The sequence below is a fragment of the Ailuropoda melanoleuca genome, chromosome X, assembly GCF_002007445.2.
Source record: "Ailuropoda melanoleuca isolate Jingjing chromosome X, ASM200744v2, whole genome shotgun sequence".
Lineage (NCBI taxonomy): Eukaryota > Metazoa > Chordata > Mammalia > Carnivora > Ursidae > Ailuropoda > Ailuropoda melanoleuca.
The window spans coordinates 18432504-18457937 of NC_048238.1; the positions used below are offsets into that span (position 1 = coordinate 18432504).

At 41.4% G+C, this 25434-nt stretch overlaps 1 protein-coding gene across 4 annotated transcripts in view; it reads left to right on the forward strand.

Moving 5' to 3' along the window:
* Positions 1-25434, forward strand: part of PHEX (phosphate regulating endopeptidase homolog X-linked) — a 212741-nt gene that overhangs the window by 151994 nt on the left and 35313 nt on the right. For all 4 annotated transcript variants that reach the window (XM_034649535.1, XM_002913929.4, XM_034649537.1 and 1 more), the window contains 2 exons: positions 2150-2253; positions 10940-10998. In XM_034649535.1, coding sequence (XP_034505426.1) covers positions 2150-2253; positions 10940-10998 — 163 coding nt within the window. The remainder of the gene's footprint in view (positions 1-2149; positions 2254-10939; positions 10999-25434) is intronic.

Below are 25434 nucleotides of genomic sequence, written 5' to 3' on the forward strand. Positions count from 1 at the left end.
ATTTATTTATTCGACAGAGATAGAGACAGCCAGCGAGAGAGGGAACACAAGCAGGGGGAGTGGGAGAGGAAGAAGCAGGCTCATAGCAGAAGAGCCTGATGTGGGGCTCGATCCCAGAGCGCTGGGATCACGCCCTGAGCCGAAGGCAGACGCTTAACCGCTGTGCCACCCATGCGCCCCTACCCCCCCTTCTTTATCCCTTTCTTCTCCTACCGATCTTCCTAGTTCTTATGTTCCATAGATGAGAGAAATNCGCGCCCCTACCCCCCCTTCTTTATCCCTTTCTTCTCCTATCGATCTTCCTAGTTCTTATGTTCCATAGATGAGAGAAACCATATGATAATTGTCTTTCTCTGCTTGACTTATTTCACTTANCTTTAAATTTGCTCATACATACAAAGTGTCTTATTCACTTAGCATTGCTTTTGAGATTATTTCATGTTCATGCATACATACCATTCTTTTAATCTGCTCTATTATTTTCCATCATGGAACTATACCACCATTTATTTATCAGCCACACCCCTCCCCTGGCAAGAGGCTTGAAGGAGGGACAACTTAAAAGTCATAGCTTTATAACTGGTTGGTCACGTAGAACACCAAAGATGCCAGGAATTGCTACTTGCATTCCTGCCTTTAGTTATTTTGCTCCTTCTTTTATATTTTGGCCTGACTCCCCTGGAAAGATCAAGATGAATCATTAACAAAAGTTACTCCACAGACATAATGAGTATCCATCTGTATGTTAGGGAAGAGATAAACGTGAGCCAGACGTTGGCCAACAAATAGGTGACTGTCAAATCTACAGCCATCAAGTTGTATGTGTGTATTCATATTTATAATGTAGTGCCTGTGGGTTTCACATGCACATTTGCTCTATTTTAATTTTTGCTTCTAAAAGAGTATGGTTTAAATTTACAAAAAAATTACAGCTAGTAAGATTTTAATTACTCTTGGTTATTTGCTTATTCAAACATGTATTTTTCTTATTTTATTTGCCACAGTAGTACATATTTTTAAATATATTTTATTTATTATTTGAGAGAGAGATGGCATAGAGGGAGAATGAGAGGGAGAAGCAGACTCCCCGCTGAGCAGGGAGCCCGATGTGGGACTTGATCCCAGGACCTGAGATCATGACCTGAGCCCAAGGCAGACACTTAAACTGACTGAGCCACCCAGGCGCCCCAGTGGTATATGTTCAAACCAAAGAATTAGCCATCACTACATCCTATTGCTTTTACTGTTACACAGATATTATTTGCAAAATTTAAGTTAAGTACTGCTAGTTTTGTAGATACAATGCCTAGAGAGTTCAAACCATTTACCATTCTCCTAAAAAAAGAAAAGGAACTCAGGAATTATTTATGTCTGTTTCCCTATTTTAATACACAAATTGTTGTGACGCATCAACTTTCTGTTTTTCTATGCAAGCTGTAATCTATGATTCGCCTCTGTAATTTCATTAATTTTTAGAGACCAGAGAATTTTTTGAGTGGTAATGGACAAATTCTGTTAATAATGATATGATTCTAGTGACTCCATTGTGCTTAGCGGGGGAAATAAGTCTCTGAATCACTTTCATTGTTTTCCCTTCATGAACAAATGCTGATTACAGTAAANTCACTTTCATTGTTTTCCCTTCATGAACAAATGCTGATTACAGTAAATTGGATTTTAACATTTGACTAAATCATCATCTATAAGCTAAATGAGGTTTTAGTTGACTAAACTGAATGTTATTAGAAGAACCTATGTGACGAATAAATAAAGTACACATTTTAGAAAAGATCAAGGACGCGTGTGAGCCAAGAAATTTCAGACCTAAAAGGATATGTTCTATGAAGGTTGAAGTAGATTTTTCAATTACAAAGCAAATGAAATGCATCATAAATTACTGCAGCGTCTCTTGTTTTTTTACCGTGATCCAGAAATAATCAGATCGATTTGGGGGCTTTTTCTTTTAAAAGAAAATCACGGAGATTAAATTTCATGGCTCTGTGAATACTGGGTTAACTAGTGACGGCTGAGAGGTGTCCTGAGGAGTGTAGCTTCTCCGTTGGTTGCTCATTTGTGTGCTGAAGGGTTTTTTCAGAGCCCCCATTTATCTGCACTTAGAACAATGATGGTTGTGGTTTGTTTTATTCAGATCAAGTTTTCAGAATCCGACTACTTTGGCAATGTCCTGCAAACCCGCAAGTACTTGGCACAGTCTGATTTCTTCTGGCTGCGAAAAGCGGTTCCAAAAACAGAGTAAGTAAAAAAAAAAAAAAAAGGAAAGAAATAAATATGCTGGTGGGAAGTGAAGTCTCTTCAAGTCAAACTTGTTAATTCCCCTTTGGTCAGAGTAGCCGGCTGGCTGGTTACCTTGGTTCGGCAAAACCTGTGTTAGGTTTCGAAAACTCTTATTTCTGATATTATATGAATCACTTTTTCATTCGGATGATGGATGTCCCACTCCTAGCACCAAAACATTGCAAGAGGGCTTATTAGGATGCAAACGTTCATTTCTAGATGTAGTTATGAATATATATATATAGAAAACAAGTTTTCCTAGAATTTCACACTCAGGTAGAAACTTTTGAAGATCACAAAAAAGAACAAATGCTTAAAAAATAAAAGTATAGGGGCGCCTGGGTGGCACAGCGGTTAAGCGTCTGCCTTCGACTCAGGGCGTGATCCCGGCGTTATGGGATCGAGCCCCACATCAGGCTCCTCCGCTATGAGCCTGCTTCTTCCTCTCCCACTCCCCCTACTTGTGTTCCCTCTCTCGCTGGCTGTCTCTGTCAAATAAATAAATAAAATCTTTAAAAAAAAAAATAAAAAAAAAAATAAAAGTATAGTTACAAATGTAGAAGTAATTGTATAATTCTGAAGTAACTAGAAGATTTTGTCAAAGTAATAAACGTCACATAGCTGATGGCTGTATTATTTTTCTCCAGTAGCAGTTAGGATTTATTCTCCTTCTTCCCAGCCGCCTATAGGGACTGTCCCTCTAGGTGGGAAAGTTTCCCATGGAAGTTTCTGGGCCAGGGCCAGCCATGATTTCCTTCCCTAGCAAAATGTGTATGATGATACCAATAGTGGCTAACAATTATTATGTTCACAGTGTGCTAGGAAGTGCTTTACCTGTTTTAGCTAATTTTATCCTCTTGTCATTTCTGTGAGGCATAGGTACTATTAATAAATAGTACCATCCCCATTTAACAAGTGAGTAAGAGGCTTACAGTTGAGAAATCCTTCAGCTCAGGTTTAGATTACTTTTTAAAAAATTTGGTTACTTGACAATATATTTGACACAATGTTACGGTAAGGTTTAGATTAGTGTTTGTTCTGCCTGCTTGTACTTCTGACACTGCTCTGCTGGGGCCCACTTCTCCACTGTTTTTCTCCCTGTTCTCCAGATTGGATACTTTCTATTGATCTGTCTTCAAATTCATTGATTGTTTCTTCTGCACTCTCAAATTTGCTTTTGACCCATGTAACAAATTTTTCATTTTGGTTATTGTAATTTGCAATTTTAGAATTTCCATTTGGTTGTTTTTTAGTTTCTGTTTCTCTGTTGTGATTTCCTTTCTTGCCTGTCTTTCTTTTCTTTTCTCTTCCTTTTCTTTTCTTTCCTTCTTTCTTTCCCTTTCCCTTCCCTCCCCTCCCTTCTTCCCTTTCCTTCCTTCCTCTCTTTCTTTCTCTCTCTTCCACTTTCTATTTCCCTTTCCCTCTTCTCTTCTCTTCTCTTCTCTTCTCTTCTCTTCTCTTCTCTTCTCTTCTCCTCTCTCTTTCTGTAGGCTCCGTGCCCAACATGGGGCTTGAACTCACAACCCTGAGATGAGTTGAGATGAAGACCTGAGTTGAGATCAAGAGTCAGATGCTTAACTGACTGAGCCACCCAGGCACCCAGTGATTTTCTATTTGTTGAGTCATTGTCATCCTATTTACCATTAATTCTTGGAGTATAGTTTAATTCTTTAGACTTATTTATAATGGCTGCTTTCAAGTCTTTGCTAAATCCAACATCTGGTCTTGCTCTGTCAGTTTTTATTGACTTTTTTTTTCTGACACTTTTTTCTCTTTGCATAATTTGGTTACTTGACAATATATTTGACACAGTGTTACGGTAAGGTTTAGATTAGTGTTTGTTCTGCCTGCTTGTACTTCTGACACTGCTCTGCTGGGGCCCACTTCTCCACTGTTTTTCTCCCTGTTCTCCAGATTGGATACTTTCTATTGATCTGTCTTCAAATTCATTGATTGTTTCTTCTGCACTCTCAAATTTGCTTTTGACCCATGTAACAAATTTTTCATTTTGGTTATTGTAATTTGCAATTTTAGAATTTCCATTTGGTTGTTTTTTAGTTTCTGTTTCTCTGTTGTGATTTCCTTTCTTGCCTGTCTGTCTTTTCTTTTCTTTTTTCTTTTCTTTTCCTTTTCTTTTCTTTCCTTCTTTCTTTCCCTTTCCCTTCCCTCCCCTCCCTTCTTCCCTTTCCTTCCTTCCTTCCTCTCTTTCTCTCTCTTCCACTTTCTATTTCCCTTTCCCTCTTCTCTTCTCTTCTCTTCTCTTCTCTTCTCTTCTCTTCTCTTCTCTTCTCTTCTCTTCTCTTCTCTCTTTCTGTAGGCTCCATGCCCAACATGGGGCTTGAACTCACAACCCTGAGATGAGTTGAGATGAAGACCTGAGTTGAGATCAAGAGTCAGATGCTTAACTGACTGAGCCACCCAGGCACCCAGTGATTTTCTATTTGTTGAGTCATTGTCATCCTATTTACCATTAATTCTTGGAGTATAGTTTAATTCTTTAGACTTATTTATAATGGCTGCTTTCAAGTCTTTGCTAAATCCAACATCTGGTCTTGCTCTGTTAGTTTTTATTGACTTTTTTTTTCTGACACTTTTTTCTCTTTGCATAACATAATTTTTTTGTTGTTGAAAATGACTTTTAGATAATACACTGTAGCAATTGTGGATTCTGATTTATTTTTCTGAGGCTTTTTTAAAAGTAACTTTCCTCGATTTAGACTGCAGAATCAATCTCCCCCATAGTATGCGGCCATGGATGTCTCTGCTCATTTTTTAAATTCTTATTTTTATTTATTTTTTAGCTTCTCTTGCTAGAGGTTGTCCCTTTGTTTGCATAGTTTAGTACTCAGCCAGGGATTGGGGCAGACCTTGTGCTCAAACGCTTCGATTCTGTAGGGCTTCTGCTCTCTATTGGTGGGCTGGGAGTACCTTTCTCCATCAGCGTTGGAATCTGCTTGCCAATGGGCTCTCTCGAGTCTCCTCTGTGTATGTGCCTAGTGTCCCAGTCAGCCAGAGATACAGAGAGAGCTCGTCTCACCCTTCTGTGACTCTTTCATTTCCAAGATCTCCCTTTTAAATCTCTGGCTTGTCTGTCTGTCTTCTCAGTGGGAACTGTAACTTCAGGCTCGCAGAGCTGTGAGTATTCCTCGTTTGTTTTCAACTAAGGTTGCCACTTTTAGCTGACAGAGCTGTAGGTTTTCACCTCCATTCCTAATAGGGTCCACCCCCTATGGCAGCAAAGCTGCTGATTTCCCAGCTGGCCCTACCTATCTTTTTTCTTAAGATGTTATTTATTTATCTGACAGAGAGAGGTGGGGGGTGGGGAGAGAGAGAGCACAAGCAGGGGGAGCAGTGGGCAGAGCTAGAGGGAGAAGCAGACTCCCCGCTGAGCAGGGAGCCCGAGGCAGGGCTCCATGCCAGGACACTGAGATCATGACCTGAGCCCAAGGCAGACACTTAACTGACTGAGCCACCCAGGCACCCCTGCCCTACCTATCCTGATAAAACTAAGTTCTCGCTGACCAAGCCGGGAAGGGCGGGAGCAGTCCCTGGCAAGAAGGCCACAGACTCCTGTTCTGCTTCCTCCCAAGCTCTAGCAATTTTTCAAAATTAAACATTTTTCAGTTTGTTGTTTGGCTTTGATTATCAATTCCCAGAGCCCTAAAGTAGTTGTTTGTTGATCATTTTGTCTAGTTTTATTCTTGATTTTTGTGGAAAGGATTTGCTGACTTTTTCATATCCTCCTAGGTGGAAACCTGGCTTCCATGGCCCACTTTTTTTTTTATGGCCCACTTTTTAACTGTGGCTGATATTCTGGTCTCCAGATCTTTGGCTGGCTCTTTTTATGCTCTCTGGGTCTCTTTTTACTTTCTCTTCCAACTCCCTGCTCTGTTCTAGACTCTAGAAACTCTAGGCACTGTACCAACCCTTGGCTTAAGCTGTGATTACTGCCTGTCCCTCCTACCCATGGCTGCCATCTACGCATCCCTGCCCTTTGCCCTTCTGGCCTTCCTACAACACACACCCACAAAGTTAGTCTAAGTGTTGGATTTCAAGGAGGAGGCCTACAGCTGAACTAGTCCCCTGCCCATCCCTGACTCCAATCAAAAGAACACAGAAGTTTAGAAGGCTTTCAAACTTCTTTGGAAATGACAGATAACTGTTTTAAAGCTCTATGTTCCCTGTCCTTAGTTCTCTCCTGTCATCACAGTATTTCTCAGTCCATCTCTCTTGCTTCATTCCTTACCTCAGTTATTCAATAGAAATTTTAGATGTAGGGTTCTAAAAGTAGCTTCTCGAATCTGTGACTTCAGCAAATGTTTTCCAGTATCCTGATGAGGCATCTACATGTAGTATGGTAGTCACAGATCTGTGTGAGTCATCCTGGTTTTTTTTTCAGATCTACTTCAGGTTAGTTCAAACTCTTCTTGCAGTCTGTGGAAAATTCAAGGTCTTTTTGTCACCAGTATTTTTCTGAATCTTCAGGGTTTGGGCTTCTCAATATTAGAGATGCTGTCAAGGTAATTCTTTAATTTCAAAATGCTGTTTTTCATTTGGCTGTGTAGTAAGTCCTAGGTTGCTAATTGAAAAATCCCTAAATGTGTCCTCTTTAACATCATCCTAAAATAATGATGGACTGTCAGATTCTAATGGCCTTGACTATTTCTAATATTTTATTTATGCCTTGGAAAAATGCTGGCTGACTTTGTGGGCTTAGGTGAACTGTGTGATCTTGTGTAGTTTTCTTCTCTGTCAGAATACCTCTTTCACAAGGACATTAAATTGGTTAATGTTTCTGGAAAAGTTATCCAGAGATGAAAATCAGTGCAATAGTACTAATAATACTTCAAAAAATTTTTTTTGATTAATTTTAGAGAGAGAGTGCCTGCAAGGAGGGAAGAGGGGCAGAGGGAGAGGTGGAGAGAGAGGATCTCAAGCAGGCTCCCTGCCGAGTGCAGAGCCGGACCCAGAGCTCTGTCTCATGACTCAGAGATCACGACCAGTGCTGAAACTGAGAGTTGGATGCTTAACTGACTGTGCCACCCAGGCGCCCCTCAGTAGTGCTAATTATTGTTTCCTCAGACTATACGTATATTTCAGGGAAAGCAACATTAAGAAATTTAAGGTCCTCTTTGTGTAGCAAAGTAATAAGATAGTCAATTTTTTAAAAGAAATTTCGGGCTGCTCCTTTTCAGGCATCGTAGGAAATTTTACCTTCATGATACCCATTGGCTTTAATTGACATCTTTTAGTTTTGAAAATTGATGAGTTAGTCTACTGGGAACAATTTTGGAGTAGCTCCACTACGCTAGTTTACTTTTGAACAGCACATCATGATTTTATTTCCACAAAGCCCTGAAATATCATTTTGCTTCTTTGTGGGTATAGGAGATAAATACCCTTTATCTTTCCTTCTCATGGAATTCATTTCAGCTGAACTAGTGTGTATTAAGAAGTTTCTAACGCAATGGGAAATGTCAGCAAGAATGGAATTAATTGGGTGGTCATCCCTGAAGGTACATATTTAGGGGTTGGTTCTCGGAATTGTCACTTCATCAGCTTGCTTAAAATTAGAGGATTTAGTCTCCTGCTTGGCTTGAGTCAAAAGTAATTTTTTCCCCTTAGGGTCCCCTTTGTTTAACAGAAATGACTTTAAGTCAGCTTCCTTATTAACTCACTCTCAGTCGGCTGTGACCAAACATGTCTGTATCTTCTTTCTCTATCTTTTCAAAAATATGTAAAAAAAATATGGGGCACTTGGTGGCTCAGTTGGTTAAGTAGCTGACTCTTGATTTTGGCCTCAGGTCATGATCTCAGGGTCCTGGGATGGAGCCCTGCGTTGGGCTCCGTGCTCAGTGGGGAGTCTGCTTCAGGATTCTCTTTCCCTCTGCCCCTCCCCCTGCTCTCTCTCTCTTTCTCTAAAATAAATAAAAATAAATAAATCTTTAAAAATATGTAAAAATACATCAGATGGCTACAGAAATTATGGTTTTGCCCATAATTTTTGTTTGCAAAAGCATTATCTATAGCATGGAATGGGAAGGATATAATCTATAGAATATTAGAAATAAAGCAGTAAATATTCTATAGTTTTGCCGTTCCATATTCCTGCAACTATCTTTAAGGGTTGATAGGTAAAATGTAAAACTTTAGCCTGATGTATATCTCTTTTATATGGTCCATAGAAAATCAGGGTACCAATGTCTTTTTATCTTTAGACAATTGTATTACATTGTTACTATTACACCCCTTTCGTGTATTCCATTGTCCAGTATCATTTCATCCCCATTTATTTTTCTTTTGAAATTTGTATGAGGCCTCTTCATACCTTGTCCACTAAACCCTTCCCAAAACACAGACCACAGGAACAACCTAAAGTCATGGTAAGAAGAATTTCAAGCACTTGAGTGACATTCTTTGTTATTCAAGTAGATGTATATATAGCAATATAGTCATTTAAATAGATGTAATGATCTTCTGCTCAGTGCATGCCAGTCTTAGCCCATAAGGAGCTTAAAATCTTGTTGGGAGGTAAGTTGTGTGAAGTCATATGCTTTCAGGGCTCAATGAGTTAACAAATGGTGACCGAGACAAGTATAAATGCTAGTGGGTGGTGAGGACTGTGGAGAACTAGTCATTAAAGGAATTCCAATTCAGCCCTTTTAAAAACTTACATCATGTTAGGCAAATGAAACATTTTTTTAAAAGATTTTATTTATTTATTTGACAGAGAGAGACAGCGAGAGAGGGAACACAAGCAAGGGGAGTGTGAGAGGGAGAAGCAGACTCCCCACTGAGCAGGGAGCCCAATGTGGGGCTCGATGCCAGAACGCTGGGATCATGACCTGAGCCGAAGGCAGACGCTTAACAACTGAGCCACCCTGGTGCCCCGGCAAAAGAAACGTTTTTATGGGAAAATTCAGCCCAGTGGTTACAACGTAATCTATGGACAACCAACTTTTCAGTGTTTCATTTATCTACTGCCGTGTAATGAACCACTGCAAGATTTAGAGGCTTAAAACAACAAGAATTCCTCATTTCTCTCTCTCTTTCTCTCTCGGCTCTGGCAGTCACTGGGCTCAGCTGGGTGGCTCTTGCTTCCGGTCTTTCATGTAATTGTAGTCAGAGTGGCTGGGGCTGGAGTTGTGGGGGAGGCTTCTCTCATGTCTAGTGGCTGATGATGGCTGTTGGCTGGAATACCTCCTATGGCTTCGTGTACTGGGCTTCTTTACAGCGTGCTGATTGAGCAAGAAGCATCAAAGAGCAAGTTCCTGAGATAGAGAGGAGGAAGGGAGTATGTATGTTTGTACACCAGGGGGAGGTTGTACTGTCTTTAATTGCCTAGCTTTGGAAGTCCCGTGGTGTCATTTCCATTGCATTTTATGTTGTAGAATCAAGTCACCAAGGCTAGCCTATAATCCAGAGGAGAGGAATTTAGACTCCATTTCTTAATGGGAGGGGGTAGAATAAAAGTTGCAAACAAATATTAAGACCAGGGTAGGTAGCCTTATGTTAGAGAACAGTAAAACTAAATATATAATAAACTTGGATATAATGAGGGAGATAGACAAAATATTTAATGGCTGATGTGGCATGGGCCTGACCAATAAGAAGAAATGATAGCACCCACAAGTGGTAGGATCTACTGGTGCAGCAACTTAGTATCAGCCCTGGGCATAATCAAGACTCCAAACATCCCTTAGAGACAGCAGGAGCTCTGGGAAGTCAGGAAAGGTGAGATCATGTGTTTGAAATAAGGTGTCTTAGGTACTCTTGCTGAAGTTTCAGAGGCCTGATTGGCCCCCATCTGATTGTTTGATTTGTTTCGTCCACCTTTGTCCGTCAGCAGTTAGAAACATTTTTCCTGCAGGGACCCTATTTGCAAGTTCATTCTTTGCTGAAGGGAGAGGGGAGTTGGGAGGGAGGAGAAGAGAAGGGATGAGCTCTAGGAATACAGAGCATCTTTTGTACATAGTACGCTTCAGTCCATTGTCATTTAGACGCCAAGTTGAGAGGCACCTGGATTCTCCCCTCTTGACTCAAGCTTCAGACATAGAAATGCTGGGTTCTTTGGATATGTGTTAATTTTCTGTTGTTGCTGTAACAAATGACCACAACCTTAGCAACTCAAAACACAAATGTATTATCTCACAGTTCTAGAGGTCAGAAGTACAGGATGGCTTGGCTGGTTTCTCAGATCCAGGTTTCATAAGGCTGGAATCAAGGTGTCAGCTGGCTGGGCTCATAGCTGGAGGCTCTGGGAAGAATCGTGTTGCAAGCTCATTGACATGTTGGCAGCTCCACCACTTGGTTGTTTTAGAACCAGGAGAGAACCCTTTAGATTCTAGAATTTCTCATTAAAGCCATTTCAGAAGCACCAGTGCTGACTTTTCCTGTTAAGTTAGTAACAGTGGATAGCCAGGCATGTTCATATATTCTCATTGAACCCTGTTCGGTTTAGGATGAGATTGTTCATTGAACAGAGCAATAACCCTCAACTGAGGTGATAATTTGCCCACGTGCCCCACTTCCCCATTGTTCCCTGGTCATTTGCTGATAAATCCTGCTGCATTGTGTTCATTCTTGCCGGCCTCCTGCCTGGATAATGATGATTGCCTGGTGGTATTTGCTTCTCTTTCTATAGGTGGTTCACGAATCCAACGACCGTCAATGCCTTCTACAGTGCATCCACCAACCAGATCCGTGAGTACCCAGCTTCTTGTGTCCTTGTTAACCTGGTACAAAATGGAAGGAACCCTTCCCTCACTATGATTTCTTTATTGCCCTCCAAAAGTGATCAGGTCTGTTGGTGAGGGCAATTTCCGTTTCTCTCCCCATATGCCAGATTTTCCTCTCTCCCTTCACCTTATTGAGTAAACAAACAAAAGGCAACAATAAATAAAACTACAGCGCAGTTGGCCATGAAAAGGAGCAAGCTTCTACTTTTCTTTCATCATGACCTTAATGATTTTGTCCAAACTATGTGTCTGTTTCTAGGATTGATGGAAAAAATAGCAGGTAACTGGGCCGATGACGGAAACTGAGGGGACTATCTATAAAGAAAAGCTTGGCAACGTTCTGATTAGCCCTAGGATGTAAAGTCTTAACTTGCTTTTATTTACATGTGTTGAGTAGATAAAATTATAAATGCCATGGTAAGTTTAAAAAATGATTAAAGATCAGATTAAATAAAAAATGTGACAGCACCAAGTGTTGGCAGCAGGGACACACGCACCTATGCTGGTGGAAATGTAAATTGGTTCCCTCGCTTTGCAGAGCAGTTGGGCGATGCCCAGAGAAGAGGAAGGTGTCCATGCATATCTCTGACCATCATTGGCATTCCTGGCATGGGCCACAGTGCAGGGTTTCTCAGTATTGTCTTCGAACCAATGGCAATGGCATCATGGGGGAATTTGTTAGAAATGCAAATTCGTGGGCTCCACCTTAGATCTATAGTTCACAAATGCTGGGGCTCAGAAATCTGTTTTATTAAGGCTTCTGGGTGACTCTGACATAGCTTGAGAACCACTCCCTAGAGGTCTCCCCTGAGGAGGCCCATGTGAGAATACTCATACCCATGTTGTTTATAATAGCAGAAAAAGGGAAATAACCTATGTGTCCCTTTGCAGGAACTCAAGTGTGGCATGTTCACCCAAAGGAATTCCAGATAGCTGTGAATAATGAATGACTTAGAGCAACATGTATTAACGTGGGTAAAGTTCACAAATACTGGTTGTGTGGGGAAAAAGACAACTGGGGAAAATATATTGCCTATAAGACCATATAAAATAGTTGAAGAGTATGCAAAAACACTTCTATATATTGTCTGGGTATATCCTTTTGAGTGAAAGTACAAAGACAGTCATGAGAACGACAGACATTTGAGTTCAGGTTGGCAGTGACCTATGGTGGGTAGGGTGGGCTGCTCCTTCTCAGGCCCTGGCTGGTTCCTCACCCCTCCTGCACCCTTCTGGTCTTCCTCTTCACTCCCTTGTGTGCTGATAACATCTCATCTCACGGTTTTAAGCACATCTTAGTGTGCTTTATTGAATGTGGGGGATGGAACTTATAAAGACTTACCACCCTTGGCCACAGGCCCATCTGCCTCACTAGATACCTGTCATAGCCTCCTTGCTGGTTTCCCCACTTCTGTCCATATCCCCCTTCAGTCTGTTCTAAATTTAATATTGCAGCCATTTAAAGATATTTTATAATCATCTCAGGTCCCCTCCTTTGCTCAGAACCAGTTATCAACTTCCCTTCTTATTTAGAATAAAAGCCAAATTACTTGTAAAGGCCCTCAGGCCTCTTACTGCTATCTTATGTTACCTTTGTTCCAGCCACACTGGCCTCCTTCCTGTTTCTAGAACATGAGACTGTTCCCTCCTAGCATTTATACTAGAGGCTCTCTGCCTTGGAAAATTCCCCAAGTGATCTGCATGGTTCATGCTCCCATTTCCTTCAAATCTTTGCTTGAATTCCACCTTCTCAGTGAGGCGCCCTGCCTGCCCTCTGTAGATCCTCCCTGCTGGCCCTCATCCTAATAGGTCTCCCTGGCCAGAGAGGACAGCTCGTTAGAGTCGCCCTCATGTGGCCACTTTCGGGAATGGCAGTCTCTGAAGGAGTGGTCTGAGAGTGTAATGAACAGAAGGAAAACAAGCAGATGGTGGTAATTTTTGATTCCTACATTAATTTGTATAACCAAATAAGTTGTTAAATATTTTGAATATTTTGAATGTCACTCCTTACTACAGAAATACTCATTATGATGAAAAGACCTTTGCTTTCTTCCCCCCCCCAGTGTTATTGAGGTATAATTGACGGTGTGTGTATGTAGCATATGCACCATGATGTTTTCATATAGCTCCAGATTGAGAACTAAGATGCATATTGTTACATAGGAACTTAATATATTTGAGATTTTATTTTATTTATTTATTTTTTGGGGAGAGAGAGAATGAGTGGGGGAGGGGGGTAGAGAGAGAGGGAAAGAATCTTAAGCAGGCTCCATGCCCAGCGTGGAGCCTGACATGGGGCTTCGTCTCACAATCCTGATATCATGACCTGAGCTGAAATCAAGAGTTGGACGCTTTATTGACTGAGCCACCCAGGTGCCCCAAGATATTTGAAATTTTAATTATAACTACTATTTATAATAAGAATTATATGTGAATTATAATATTAGTTGGAATAACCTATTGGACAATAGAAAATTTTTTAGATTATTATTTATCCAAAAATCCCCACTTTTATTTTATTTATTTATTTGTTTGTTTATTTTTAAAAGATTTTTCTTACTTATTTGTGAGAGAGAGAGAGCATGAACAGGGAGTGAGGCAGAGGGGGAGGGAAAAGCAGACCCCTTGCTGAGCAGGGAGCCCAACACCGGGCTTGAACTGAGGACCCTGAGATCATGACCTGAGTGGAAGGCAGATGTTTAACCAATTGTGCCACCCAGGTGCCCCTCCCCTTTTATTTTGAACTGTTTTTAAAGTTACTAAAAAATTACAAAACTAGAACACAGAGTTTCCATATATCCTTTAACCAACCACCGCAATGTTAGCATGTAACTATAGTGCAGTGATCAGAACCAGAAAATTAACATTGGTAAAGCACCATTAATTAAACTCAAGGCCTTACCGAAATGTCACTAGTTTTGCCACTTATGTTCTTTTTCTGTTTCAGAATCCTGTCAAGATCCCACATTACATATAGTCATTATTTCTTCTTAGTCTCCTACAGAGTATAATAGTTCTTTTGTGTTTCTTTGTCTTCCACGACTTTGACACCTTTGAAGAGTACTGGCCGGTTAGTTTGTGGACGGTCCCTCAGTTTGTGTTTTTCTCGTGTTTTTGCATTATTGGACTGAAGCTAATGCATTTGGGGCGTGAATGTCATAGAAGTGATGTTGTGTCCTCCTTTGTGCATCATATCATCAGGTCTGTGCTATCTATCTGCACGTCTTCTTGCTGGTGATGTGACGTTACTCTTGATCACTTTGAGAAAAGTGGTTTCTTCTGGGTTGCTCTGCCATAAAGTTGCTATTCCCCCTGCCTGATTAGGTGGCACATGTCTTGGGAACTCTATCTCTGAGACTGCATCTTTCTGTTTCTCTCCAATCTTTCACTCACTGAATTTAGCATCCATTAGTAAAACTTGTATGCAGCAAGTGGCCCACACTGTTTGCTCACTGGAAATTTCCGTTTCTTCCCTTCCATTTGTATTACTGTGAATTCTGTTGTAAGGAAGGGACTGGCCAATCACCCATGGGTATTTATTTTATTCTGTGGGTTCTAATCCAGTGCTACTGTTTCCTGTGTTGTTGCTCAAAGTGTTCGGCTCTGGCCATGAGGAGTACTCGTGCATTGGCTGCCAGGATCTTACATCGCAGTGCTCCTCAACTTGCTTTTTGTTAATTGAAGCAGATGTCTGCTGAGCTCCTTGAACTACTGCGTTCTGTTTCTAGAGCAGGCGGATAAGTCCCTCTCTTTGCCTGGATCCCAGCTGCCCAGCTTTTCTGTTAGGAGCTTTCACACTTGACTCATAGAACATTTCTTCTTCTAAATGGGGTCCAGAAATCAGCGGGAGTCAGACTGGGTCCAGGGGAGAATAAAACCTGACTGGTCAGGGTTGAACTGGGTCCAGAAACTGCCTGGATTTGGACTAGATTATCCATTTTAAAAGAAGATGTTTTGTTATGTAATATTTGGTACATGCCAAAGAATATATTTAACATGTTAAAACATGTAACTTATATTCCTATGAACCTGCCACCCAACCAAGAACTAGAATGTTCCTGATATCATTGCATCTGTCCATGCTTCTCCCCATCCCATTCATCTTGCTCACCACTTTTCTGATCTTCATGTTTATCATTTTCTTTTTTAAAAATAAATTTTAGGGGCACCTGGGTGGCTCAGTCGTTAAGCGTCTGCCTTCGGCTCAGGGAGTGATCCCAGAATCCTGGGATCGAGCCCCACATCAGGCTTCCTGCTCTACTGGGAGCACTGGGAGCCTGCTTCTTCCTCTCCCACTCCCCCTGCTTGTTCCCTCTCTCACTGCCTCTCTCTCTGTCAAATAAATACATAAAATCTTAAAAAAAATTTAAACCATTTGTTTATTTTTGTAGTATAATAAAATGATATCATACTGCATACAGTCTAAAGCAACTTTGTTTTTTTAATTTATGTGTTGTTAAGATTCATCCATGCAGCATGTGGCAGTGGGGTTTTCGTTTTCCCTGCTGTATAGTATTCCATTGCACGACTGTACCTCAGATTACTTACCTGTACTACAGACTTTATCTGTGGACAGACTTCTGTGTTCTCCCACCCTAGGGTTTTGTTCTTATGAACAGTGTTGCTGCTGTTCTCGTTCATGTCCCCTGAGACAAGTGTTTAGGGTGTATACTAGGAGTGAAATTACTGGCCCGTAGGGCGTGCAAATACTCAACTTTACCAGTTAACAACAAATGGGTGGCAAAGGGAGTGTTCCAAAGTACAGAAGTGTTTTCATCAACTCTCATTTTTATCACCTCTTGGCATTGGTAGACCCCATTTTCCCCAGGCTAGTTGGCATTGAGATAGATCGTTCACAGATTCTTCCCACACTCACTTTCCAATGTCAGTGAATGGTTACGGCTGCTTTGGGGATTTAAGTATGCCTAATAATATTCTGCCTCTGCGATTCACTCCTGCTCAGCCTTTTTCTTGTCTGGGAAGAGCTGATCCTATCACAAGTTTCCTGAAGAAGCAGCCCTTTCAGGGTAACCCAATGGTTTCTGGAAAGCACATGAACAGAGGAGTTTGAAATGAACAATTTGAAGCAGTGTTTTAATTAAGAGATTCAAGCTGTTTCTATTTTCCTAATGACTAGTGCTTACTCTCATTGTAAATTACATTCCCAGGCAAGATGACAAGGAATCCTTTGGGTGACTTTCTCTCTCTCTCTCTCTTCTGATTTTCTGGACAACAAATTAAGACAGGTGGAGTTCCTTTTTAGACATGTCCCCACTGGGTTTCCTGGGACTCCCTCACCCCTGCCCAAGCCCCCAACTGCCTTCTTTTTCCTTCACTGAAGAAGTGAAAAATTGAGGTGATTTTCTGAAATGAACATCTTTATTGATTAGGGGCTGATTCTGACAGCATGTGGCCATCTGTTTAATTGGGTTTCACATCTAAGATGTAACTATACTTGGTAACGTGATTTATGAGAATTTCATTCAGTTCCCGTTATCGATTTCTGATTTATGCCACTGAAGTCCACTTCTGCTCGCAGTAGAGACTTGAGGAGAAAATACAAAAGCCTATAGTTTTTGGTTTGTGTTGTTTTTGTTTTTTCTTTGTTTGCAAATTCATGCCTTTGTGTGAAACCCTATGACTCGTGGCCATATTTCAGTGTTAGAATTTTGCAGTGTGGTTGTGCTTATTTTTCTACCCTCGTCAAGCTGGGTAGCAGTGTCTTCAGATGGAGTGCAGTGTAGCATAATGGCTTCGGTCTGCTATATGAGGAGTTATACAGAGGAGCTGTTGCAGAATTCAATTATATTTGAACCGATAAGGTGGTTAAAGAGGACAACAAGGAGCTGGGGTTATTGTTGCCTAAGCTTGTGCTTTCCTAGCTTTGTGATAGCTGCACACCTGGTCTTCCTGTTGGTATCTCCTGTTACCCAGAAATTCCACTCTTCATAAAGTAAGTCAATCCTTCTGCCCACCAGAACACATGAACGTAGAATGTTCGTAGGAGCTTTGTCCATAACAGCAAAAACCTGGAAAGAACCTAACGTCCACGAATAGAATTGGTAAATAAATTGTGGTATATTTGTATAATTGGATATTACAAAACAATGCAGGACAAACCGCTCCGTGTACAATATGCGAGAATGTCACTGACCTACTGCTCAGTGAGACAACGCATATAAAATTCAGGGGGGGCAAGTGGATCTAAGCGATGGATTTGAAAACAATGACTCCCTTTGTTAGGGGAATTGACTGTGTGGGGCACAGGAAACATTTTCCCGATTTGGGAGGTGCTTGCGCATAAAATCTCTTCGTGTTCCACCATTAAANCGGATAAGTCCCTCTCTTTGCCTGGATCCCAGCTGCCCAGCTTTTCTGTTAGGAGCTTTCACACTTGACTCATAGAACATTTCTTCTTCTAAATGGGGTCCAGAAATCAGCGGGAGTCAGACTGGGTCCAGGGGAGAATAAAACCTGACTGGTCAGGGTTGAACTGGGTCCAGAAACTGCCTGGATTTGGACTAGATTATCCATTTTAAAAGAAGATGTTTTGTTATGTAATATTTGGTACATGCCAAAGAATATATTTAACATGTTAAAACATGTAACTTATATTCCTATGAACCTGCCACCCAACCAAGAACTAGAATGTTCCTGATATCATTGCATCTGTCCATGCTTCTCCCCATCCCATTCATCTTGCTCACCACTTTTCTGATCTTCATGTTTATCATTTTCTTTTTTAAAAATAAATTTTAGGGGCACCTGGGTGGCTCAGTCGTTAAGCGTCTGCCTTCGGCTCAGGGAGTGATCCCAGAATCCTGGGATCGAGCCCCACATCAGGCTTCCTGTTCTACTGGGAGCANCGTTAAGCGTCTGCCTTCGGCTCAGGGAGTGATCCCAGAATCCTGGGATCGAGCCCCACATCAGGCTTCCTGCTCTACTGGGAGCACTGGGAGCCTGCTTCTTCCTCTCCCACTCCCCCTGCTTGTTCCCTCTCTCACTGCCTCTCTCTCTGTCAAATAAATACATAAAATCTTAAAAAAAATTTAAACCATTTGTTTATTTTTGTAGTATAATAAAATGATATCATACTGCATACAGTCTAAAGCAACTTTGTTTTTTTAATTTATGTGTTGTTAAGATTCATCCATGCAGCATGTGGCAGTGGGGTTTTCGTTTTCCCTGCTGTATAGTATTCCATTGCACGACTGTACCTCAGATTACTTACCTGTACTACAGACTTTATCTGTGGACAGACTTCTGTGTTCTCCCACCCTAGGGTTTTGTTCTTATGAACAGTGTTGCTGCTGTTCTCGTTCATGTCCCCTGAGACAAGTGTTTAGGGTGTATACTAGGAGTGAAATTACTGGCCCATAGGGCGTGCAAATACTCAACTTTACCAGTTAACAACAAATGGGTGGCAAAGGGAGTGTTCCAAAGTACAGAAGTGTTTTCATCAACTCTCATTTTTATCACCTCTTGGCATTGGTAGACCCCATTTTCCCCAGGCTAGTTGGCATTGAGATAGATCGTTCACAGATTCTTCCCACACTCACTTTCCAATGTCAGTGAATGGTTACGGCTGCTTTGGGGATTTAAGTATGCCTAATAATATTCTGCCTCTGCGATTCACTCCTGCTCAGCCTTTTTCTTGTCTGGGAAGAGCTGATCCTATCACAAGTTTCCTGAAGAAGCAGCCCTTTCAGGGTAACCCAATGGTTTCTGGAAAGCACATGAACAGAGGAGTTTGAAATGAACAATTTGAAGCAGTGTTTTAATTAAGAGATTCAAGCTGTTTCTATTTTCCTAATGACTAGTGCTTACTCTCATTGTAAATTACATTCCCAGGCAAGATGACAAGGAATCCTTTGGGTGACTTTCTCTCTCTCTCTCTCTTCTGATTTTCTGGACAACAAATTAAGACAGGTGGAGTTCCTTTTTAGACATGTCCCCACTGGGTTTCCTGGGACTCCCTCACCCCTGCCCAAGCCCCCAACTGCCTTCTTTTTCCTTCACTGAAGAAGTGAAAAATTGAGGTGATTTTCTGAAATGAACATCTTTATTGATTAGGGGCTGATTCTGACAGCATGTGGCCATCTGTTTAATTGGGTTTCACATCTAAGATGTAACTATACTTGGTAACGTGATTTATGAGAATTTCATTCAGTTCCCGTTATCGATTTCTGATTTATGCCACTGAAGTCCACTTCTGCTCGCAGTAGAGACTTGAGGAGAAAATACAAAAGCCTATAGTTTTTGGTTTGTGTTGTTTTTGTTTTTTCTTTGTTTGCAAATTCATGCCTTTGTGTGAAACCCTATGACTCGTGGCCATATTTCAGTGTTAGAATTTTGCAGTGTGGTTGTGCTTATTTTTCTACCCTCGTCAAGCTGGGTAGCAGTGTCTTCAGATGGAGTGCAGTGTAGCATAATGGCTTCGGTCTGCTATATGAGGAGTTATACAGAGGAGCTGTTGCAGAATTCAATTATATTTGAACCGATAAGGTGGTTAAAGAGGACAACAAGGAGCTGGGGTTATTGTTGCCTAAGCTTGTGCTTTCCTAGCTTTGTGATAGCTGCACACCTGGTCTTCCTGTTGGTATCTCCTGTTACCCAGAAATTCCACTCTTCATAAAGTAAGTCAATCCTTCTGCCCACCAGAACACATGAACGTAGAATGTTCGTAGGAGCTTTGTCCATAACAGCAAAAACCTGGAAAGAACCTAACGTCCACGAATAGAATTGGTAAATAAATTGTGGTATATTTGTATAATTGGATATTACAAAACAATGCAGGACAAACCGCTCCGTGTACAATATGCGAGAATGTCACTGACCTACTGCTCAGTGAGACAACGCATATAAAATTCAGGGGGGGCAAGTGGATCTAAGCGATGGATTTGAAAACAATGACTCCCTTTGTTAGGGGAATTGACTGTGTGGGGCACAGGAAACATTTTCCCGATTTGGGAGGTGCTTGCGCATAAAATCTCTTCGTGTTCCACCATTAAAATTTGTGCCATTACTTTGTGTATATGATATATACACAGTAACACTCTCATTCCCCCCCATAAGAATTTTTATAGCAGCATATAACACGCATATACTTTTTTGGGCTTGTAACAGCTTATGTCAGGCCCAGCCTCCAGAGACGGAGACCAAGGATTGGCAGACGTTTTCTGTAAAGGGCCAAATAGTAAATGTTTTTGCCTTTGCAAGCCATCCATTCTCTGCTGTAAAGTCTCACCTTTGCCACTGCAGCTATAGAGAGTTCATAAACTAATGGTCACGGCTGTGTTTTTAGTAAAACTATTTACACAGGCTGTAGTTGGCCAACCCCTGGGATATAGCACTGCAAGTGGTTGGAACCCAGGGAGACTCGAAGAGTGTTCTGACGCAGCTTACGAACTACTTTGGATCTAATCGGGTGGTGATACCAGGGGTGGGAGGGTGATAGAGTGAACAGCTCCCGTTTGGCCTTCGTTTCTGCTAACATGGACTGGTCTTTAGAATAAAATTCATTTCATGTATTCAGTCTCAATGTGAATCTGTAAAATGCTTCCTTTCAATGTTGTTTTTTTTAATCATCCTGTGTCTTAAATCATATTAAAGAATTATCATAACCAAATAAAATCTTGGCTTGAAAACAAGCAAGGACTATGGGCTAAAACCAATGATACTGTTATCTTTGTTGTAATACACAAGGGATTTGGTTACCCTAGTTTAATCACAGTTATTCTGCTAAAGAAGATAAGCCTTTGACCAGAGGCTGGGCTTATGCTGGCATCAAACTATAGTATTAATCCTGAAATCAAACATAGATTTGTTTTGCTGTTAAGGAAATGATTGTATTTCAAACTGAGAGAATTTCTCATACTTTGTTGACTCTGCCTAAAACCATGAAGTAAAAGCCAAGTTAGCAAATACTCACCTGTGGCCTCTAGGGGAATTTAATGAAGGTAAAGCCTTGAATGCATTTGACACTGTATTTGGGGACAACTTGGGAATAGTCTTCCATGGTTTTGGAGGTAAAAGAGAAGAAACTTAAGTGGTCAACTAATCCAAATTTCTCAGTATCTAGAAGAGATTCTGACACTCATAGCAGTTCTTAGGATTTTTTCCCGCTTATTCACTTAGTATTTACGGATCTCCCAATTATTCTTCTTGATGTTCGCGCCAGTGTGTAGTGCCCTCCAACAGTGAATAAAGCTGACCCCTATAACTAATAGGATATTGTGAAAATGATGAAGTATGACTTCCGAGGCTGGGTCATAAAAGACATTGTGACCTCTGCCTTGCTGTCTTGGATGGGTCATTCTGGGGGGATGTCACCAGGGATGTCATGAGGGCACTCAGGAAGCTGGCAGAGAGGTCCCTAGGCAGAGGACCAGAGGCATCCTGCCCATAACCAGTAGCACATGCGCACACTGTCTTTCTTGGAAGCAGATTCTGGAGTCCAGCCAAGGCTTTAGACGATGGCAGCCAAAGCTGGCATCTTGACAGCAACTTCATGAGGCACCCTGAGACGGATCACCCATATAAGATGTTTCTGAATTCTTGAGTTGGAGAAACTGTGAGATAGTAACTGCTTATTGTTCGAAGCCACTATGTTTCAGAATACTTCATTACACAGCAAGAGAGAACTAATAGAGACATTACAACTATCTAGATAACTGACTTTGCTGCTAGGTTGTATACTGTAATATACTGTGGTAGTTAAGAGTGTGGGCTTTGATTTTGAATCCTGGCTTGGCCACTAATAACTTGCAACCTTGAGCAAGTGCCTTAACATCTTTAAGGTTTGGTATAATGATCTGTAAAGTACAGGTAATAGTAGTGACTGTCCTGTAGAGTTGTCTTGAAGATGGAAGGAGTACATACAGTAAGTGAAAGAGAGACTGGTTTTTAGTAGGTATTCAATAAATCTTAGCTATTAAGTGTCCTTGATTTCGAGGAGTTGGGAGAGACAGAAAGCTGACCAGTCATTTATAAGACACAGTGAGTGTGCAGCAGAAGGGTGTGCAATGCATCATGGGAGCCACAGAGGAGGGGTCACTGATCTGGGGGAGTCAAGATCGGCTTCACAATGACAGTGACATTTGAGTAGCTACTGAAAGGAAAAAGACATTTTCTAGGCCAATCAGGGAGGTTGGGCCCTGCAGGAAGGAGGGCTGCTGGTGCAAAGGTGATGGACAGCAGAGCCTGGCAAAGAAGGTCCCTAGGATGGAGAGATGGGACACAGGCTGCATGTGGGGGACATGACATGTGGAAGAGGTGGGCGAGGGCCTGGTAAGCCACACTGAGAAACAGGCTATGGGGAGCTAGGCTAGTTTTCTTTGGGAGGCAAGAAATTTAAGTTTTGCTTCCTTCATCTTAAAGCTTGTGGCATCCCTTGGAGAAGGAGAAGAGTGAGGTCACTTAGACCAGTTAGGATTTTGGCAGATGGTTGAAGAGAAGGATGGAGAGGGTCTAAATTTAGGCAGTGACAGTGATTGGAGTAAGGAGTGGCTAAGTTAAATCCCGAAAGTTGACTCTCAAGTAAGCGTGTAGTGGGAATACAGGTGCCAGTTTTCTAGCTTGTCTGGCGACACTGAAAAGAACTCCCATAAAATGGAGATTCTCCTTGTTCTCTGCAGCTACTCCTCACTGAGAGCTGTTCACAGGCCTGGCCTTGTGACAGTTACTTTAACATGTTATCGCTCATCTTTGTAGTAGTTCTATAATCTCAGCCTGGTGGGCCCATTTTACAGAAGAGGAAATTGAGGCTCAGGCAGGCTGAGTCACTTACCAGAGACCACACAACTAGTAAATGGCAGAGTTGGGAGTATAACCCAGCTTCTCTGACTGCATGTTCTTAATCACCCTATGCTATTCGTTACTGCATAAGAAAAGCGAGAATTACATGAAATGAGACATGTGAATGCACTCTGAAAATGTTAAGGGCATAATATATGTTAGAGTGTCTATCATCATTATGTCATACCTTCACCCATGTGGTGGGAAGATTGTTTCCATCTGGTATGGAAGTAAGACTCTACAGGATGTGGGGACACCTAGGAGGTGAGGGTCAGAAGGTCAGATGGTTCCCAGGTCCTGCCGATGTCACATCCCAATGGGCTGTGGCCTGGAATAGCAGTTTATTACTGGTGCCTCGAAGACAGCTGCTCTCTGCAGGCCCTTTAGCTGTGCCCATAATCTCCGTGCTTCCTTGGGTTTGGGCAGAGTGGAACAGGTGTTATTTGAGAGATGCCATAAGCTACCTTAAAAAGAATATCTAGACGTACTCTCCAAAAAGGTTTTACTTCATAAAATTTACTATGAGATTTAAGAAGTTTTGTTAAATGAGCTGAAATTGTCATAAACAAACCTAGAATAGGTTGCAAAATTGCCAGGTGATGCACTTAGCAAGGTTGTGGGACACCTGCTACAATTATTTTAAGACGTTCTTGCCCTGGTCTAGTCAAGGACTGGAGATCCTAACACAGTCTGTTCTCAATCCCCGCCCCCCCCGCCCCCCGCCTGAGGAGGCAGCTAAGAATGACATTCTGGGTACTGCCCCTGGAGGAAAAAGTGCCCTCAGCTGGAAAGCCTTGGAGTCTCATTGGCATTCCCATGACTGTGGTGAGTCCCAGGGCCAGTGCCTGGAGGGAGACACATTTGCCACCTGCATCGAACTTCTGAAAACAAACTCGTGGGGCAGGACAGATCCACTTCCAGACACAGGACTGTGCAGCTTCGCTGCAGGACTGGTAGCAGAAAGCATGGCATGATTATCAGGGGCAGTCTGATGAAAGAGGCGGGGGGTGAGTAGGACACTCCCTCGGGGTGACCTGGATGTGAGCCAGAGTGAGGCAAGCGCTGGGAACCTGGCACAGAGCCATGGTGATGGGAGATGGGAAGTCAGGGAGAAAGCTCACCAATTTATCTTGGTGGTCACAATCTCACTTGTCCTCCCTTGAAAGAATCAATCATTTTTCACCCTTATTACAAAAGTAGTTAATATTTATTGTAGAAAACATTTATTGTAAAATGTTTAGCTAAGCTAAACATTTTTTTTCCAGGAAAAATATTTTCTAAGTTTCTATTCTAATTTCAGCTAGTTAACATACAGTGTTATATTTGTTTCAGGTGTACAATATAGTGATTGGACACTTGGCATACATCACCCAGTGCCCATCATGACAAGTGATGAAGTGCTCTCCTTCATCCCCAACACCTGTTTCACCCATCCCCCTACCCACCTTCCCTCTGGCGACCCGCAATTTGTTCTCTAGAGTTGAGTCTGTTTCTTGGTTTGTCTCTCTCTCTTATTTTTTCCCCTTTGCTCATTTGTTTTGTTTCTTAAATTCTACATATGAGTGAAATCATATGGTGTTTGTCTTTCTCTGACTGACTTATTTCACTTAGCATTATTCTCTCTAGCTCCATCTGTGTCATTGCAAATGGCAAGATTTTGTTCCTTTTTATGGCTGAATAATATTCCACCACATATATATTATATATAATATATATATATATATAACATTTCACTATATATATATATATATATATATATCACCTCTTCTTTATCCTTTCATTAGTCGATGGACATTTGGGCTGTTCCCATAATTTGGCTATTATTGATAATGCTGCTATAAACATTGGGGTGCATGTACCCCTTCAAATCAGTATTTTTGTATCCTTTGGGTAAATACCCAGTAGTGCAGTTGCTGGGTCATAGGGTAGCTCTATTTTTAACTCTTTGAATACCCTCTATACTGTTTTCCACAGTGGCTGCACCAGTTTGCATTCCCACCAACAGTGCGGGAAGGTTCCTTGTTCTCCACGTCCTCACCAACACTTGTTGTTTCTTGTGCTTTTGATTTTAGCCATTCTGACAGGTGTGAGGTGATACCTCATTGTAGTTCTGATTTGCATTTCCCTGCTGGTCAGTGATGTTGGGCATTTTTTCATGTGTCTGTTGGCCATCTCTGTGTCTTCTTTAGAGAAATGGCTCTTCATGTCTTCTGCCCATTTTTTAATTGAGTGATTTGTTTTTTGGGTGTTGTATAAGTTCTTCTAGATTTTGGATACTAACCCTTTATCATATATGTCTTTTGCAAATAACTTCTCCTATTCCATAGGTTGTCTTTTAATTTTGTGGATTGTTTCCTTTGCTGTGCAGAAGCTTTTTATTTTGATGTCCCAGTGGTTTATTTTTGCTTTTATATCCCTTCCCTCAGGAAACATATCTAGAAAGAAGTTGCTACAGCTGATGTCAGAGAGGTTACTGCTTGTCTTTTCTTCTAGGATTTTTATGGTTACAAGTCTTACCTTAGGTCTTTCATACATTTTGAATTTATTTTTGTGTGTGGTGTAAGAAAGTGGTCCAGTTTCATTCTTCTGCATGTTGCTGTCTAGT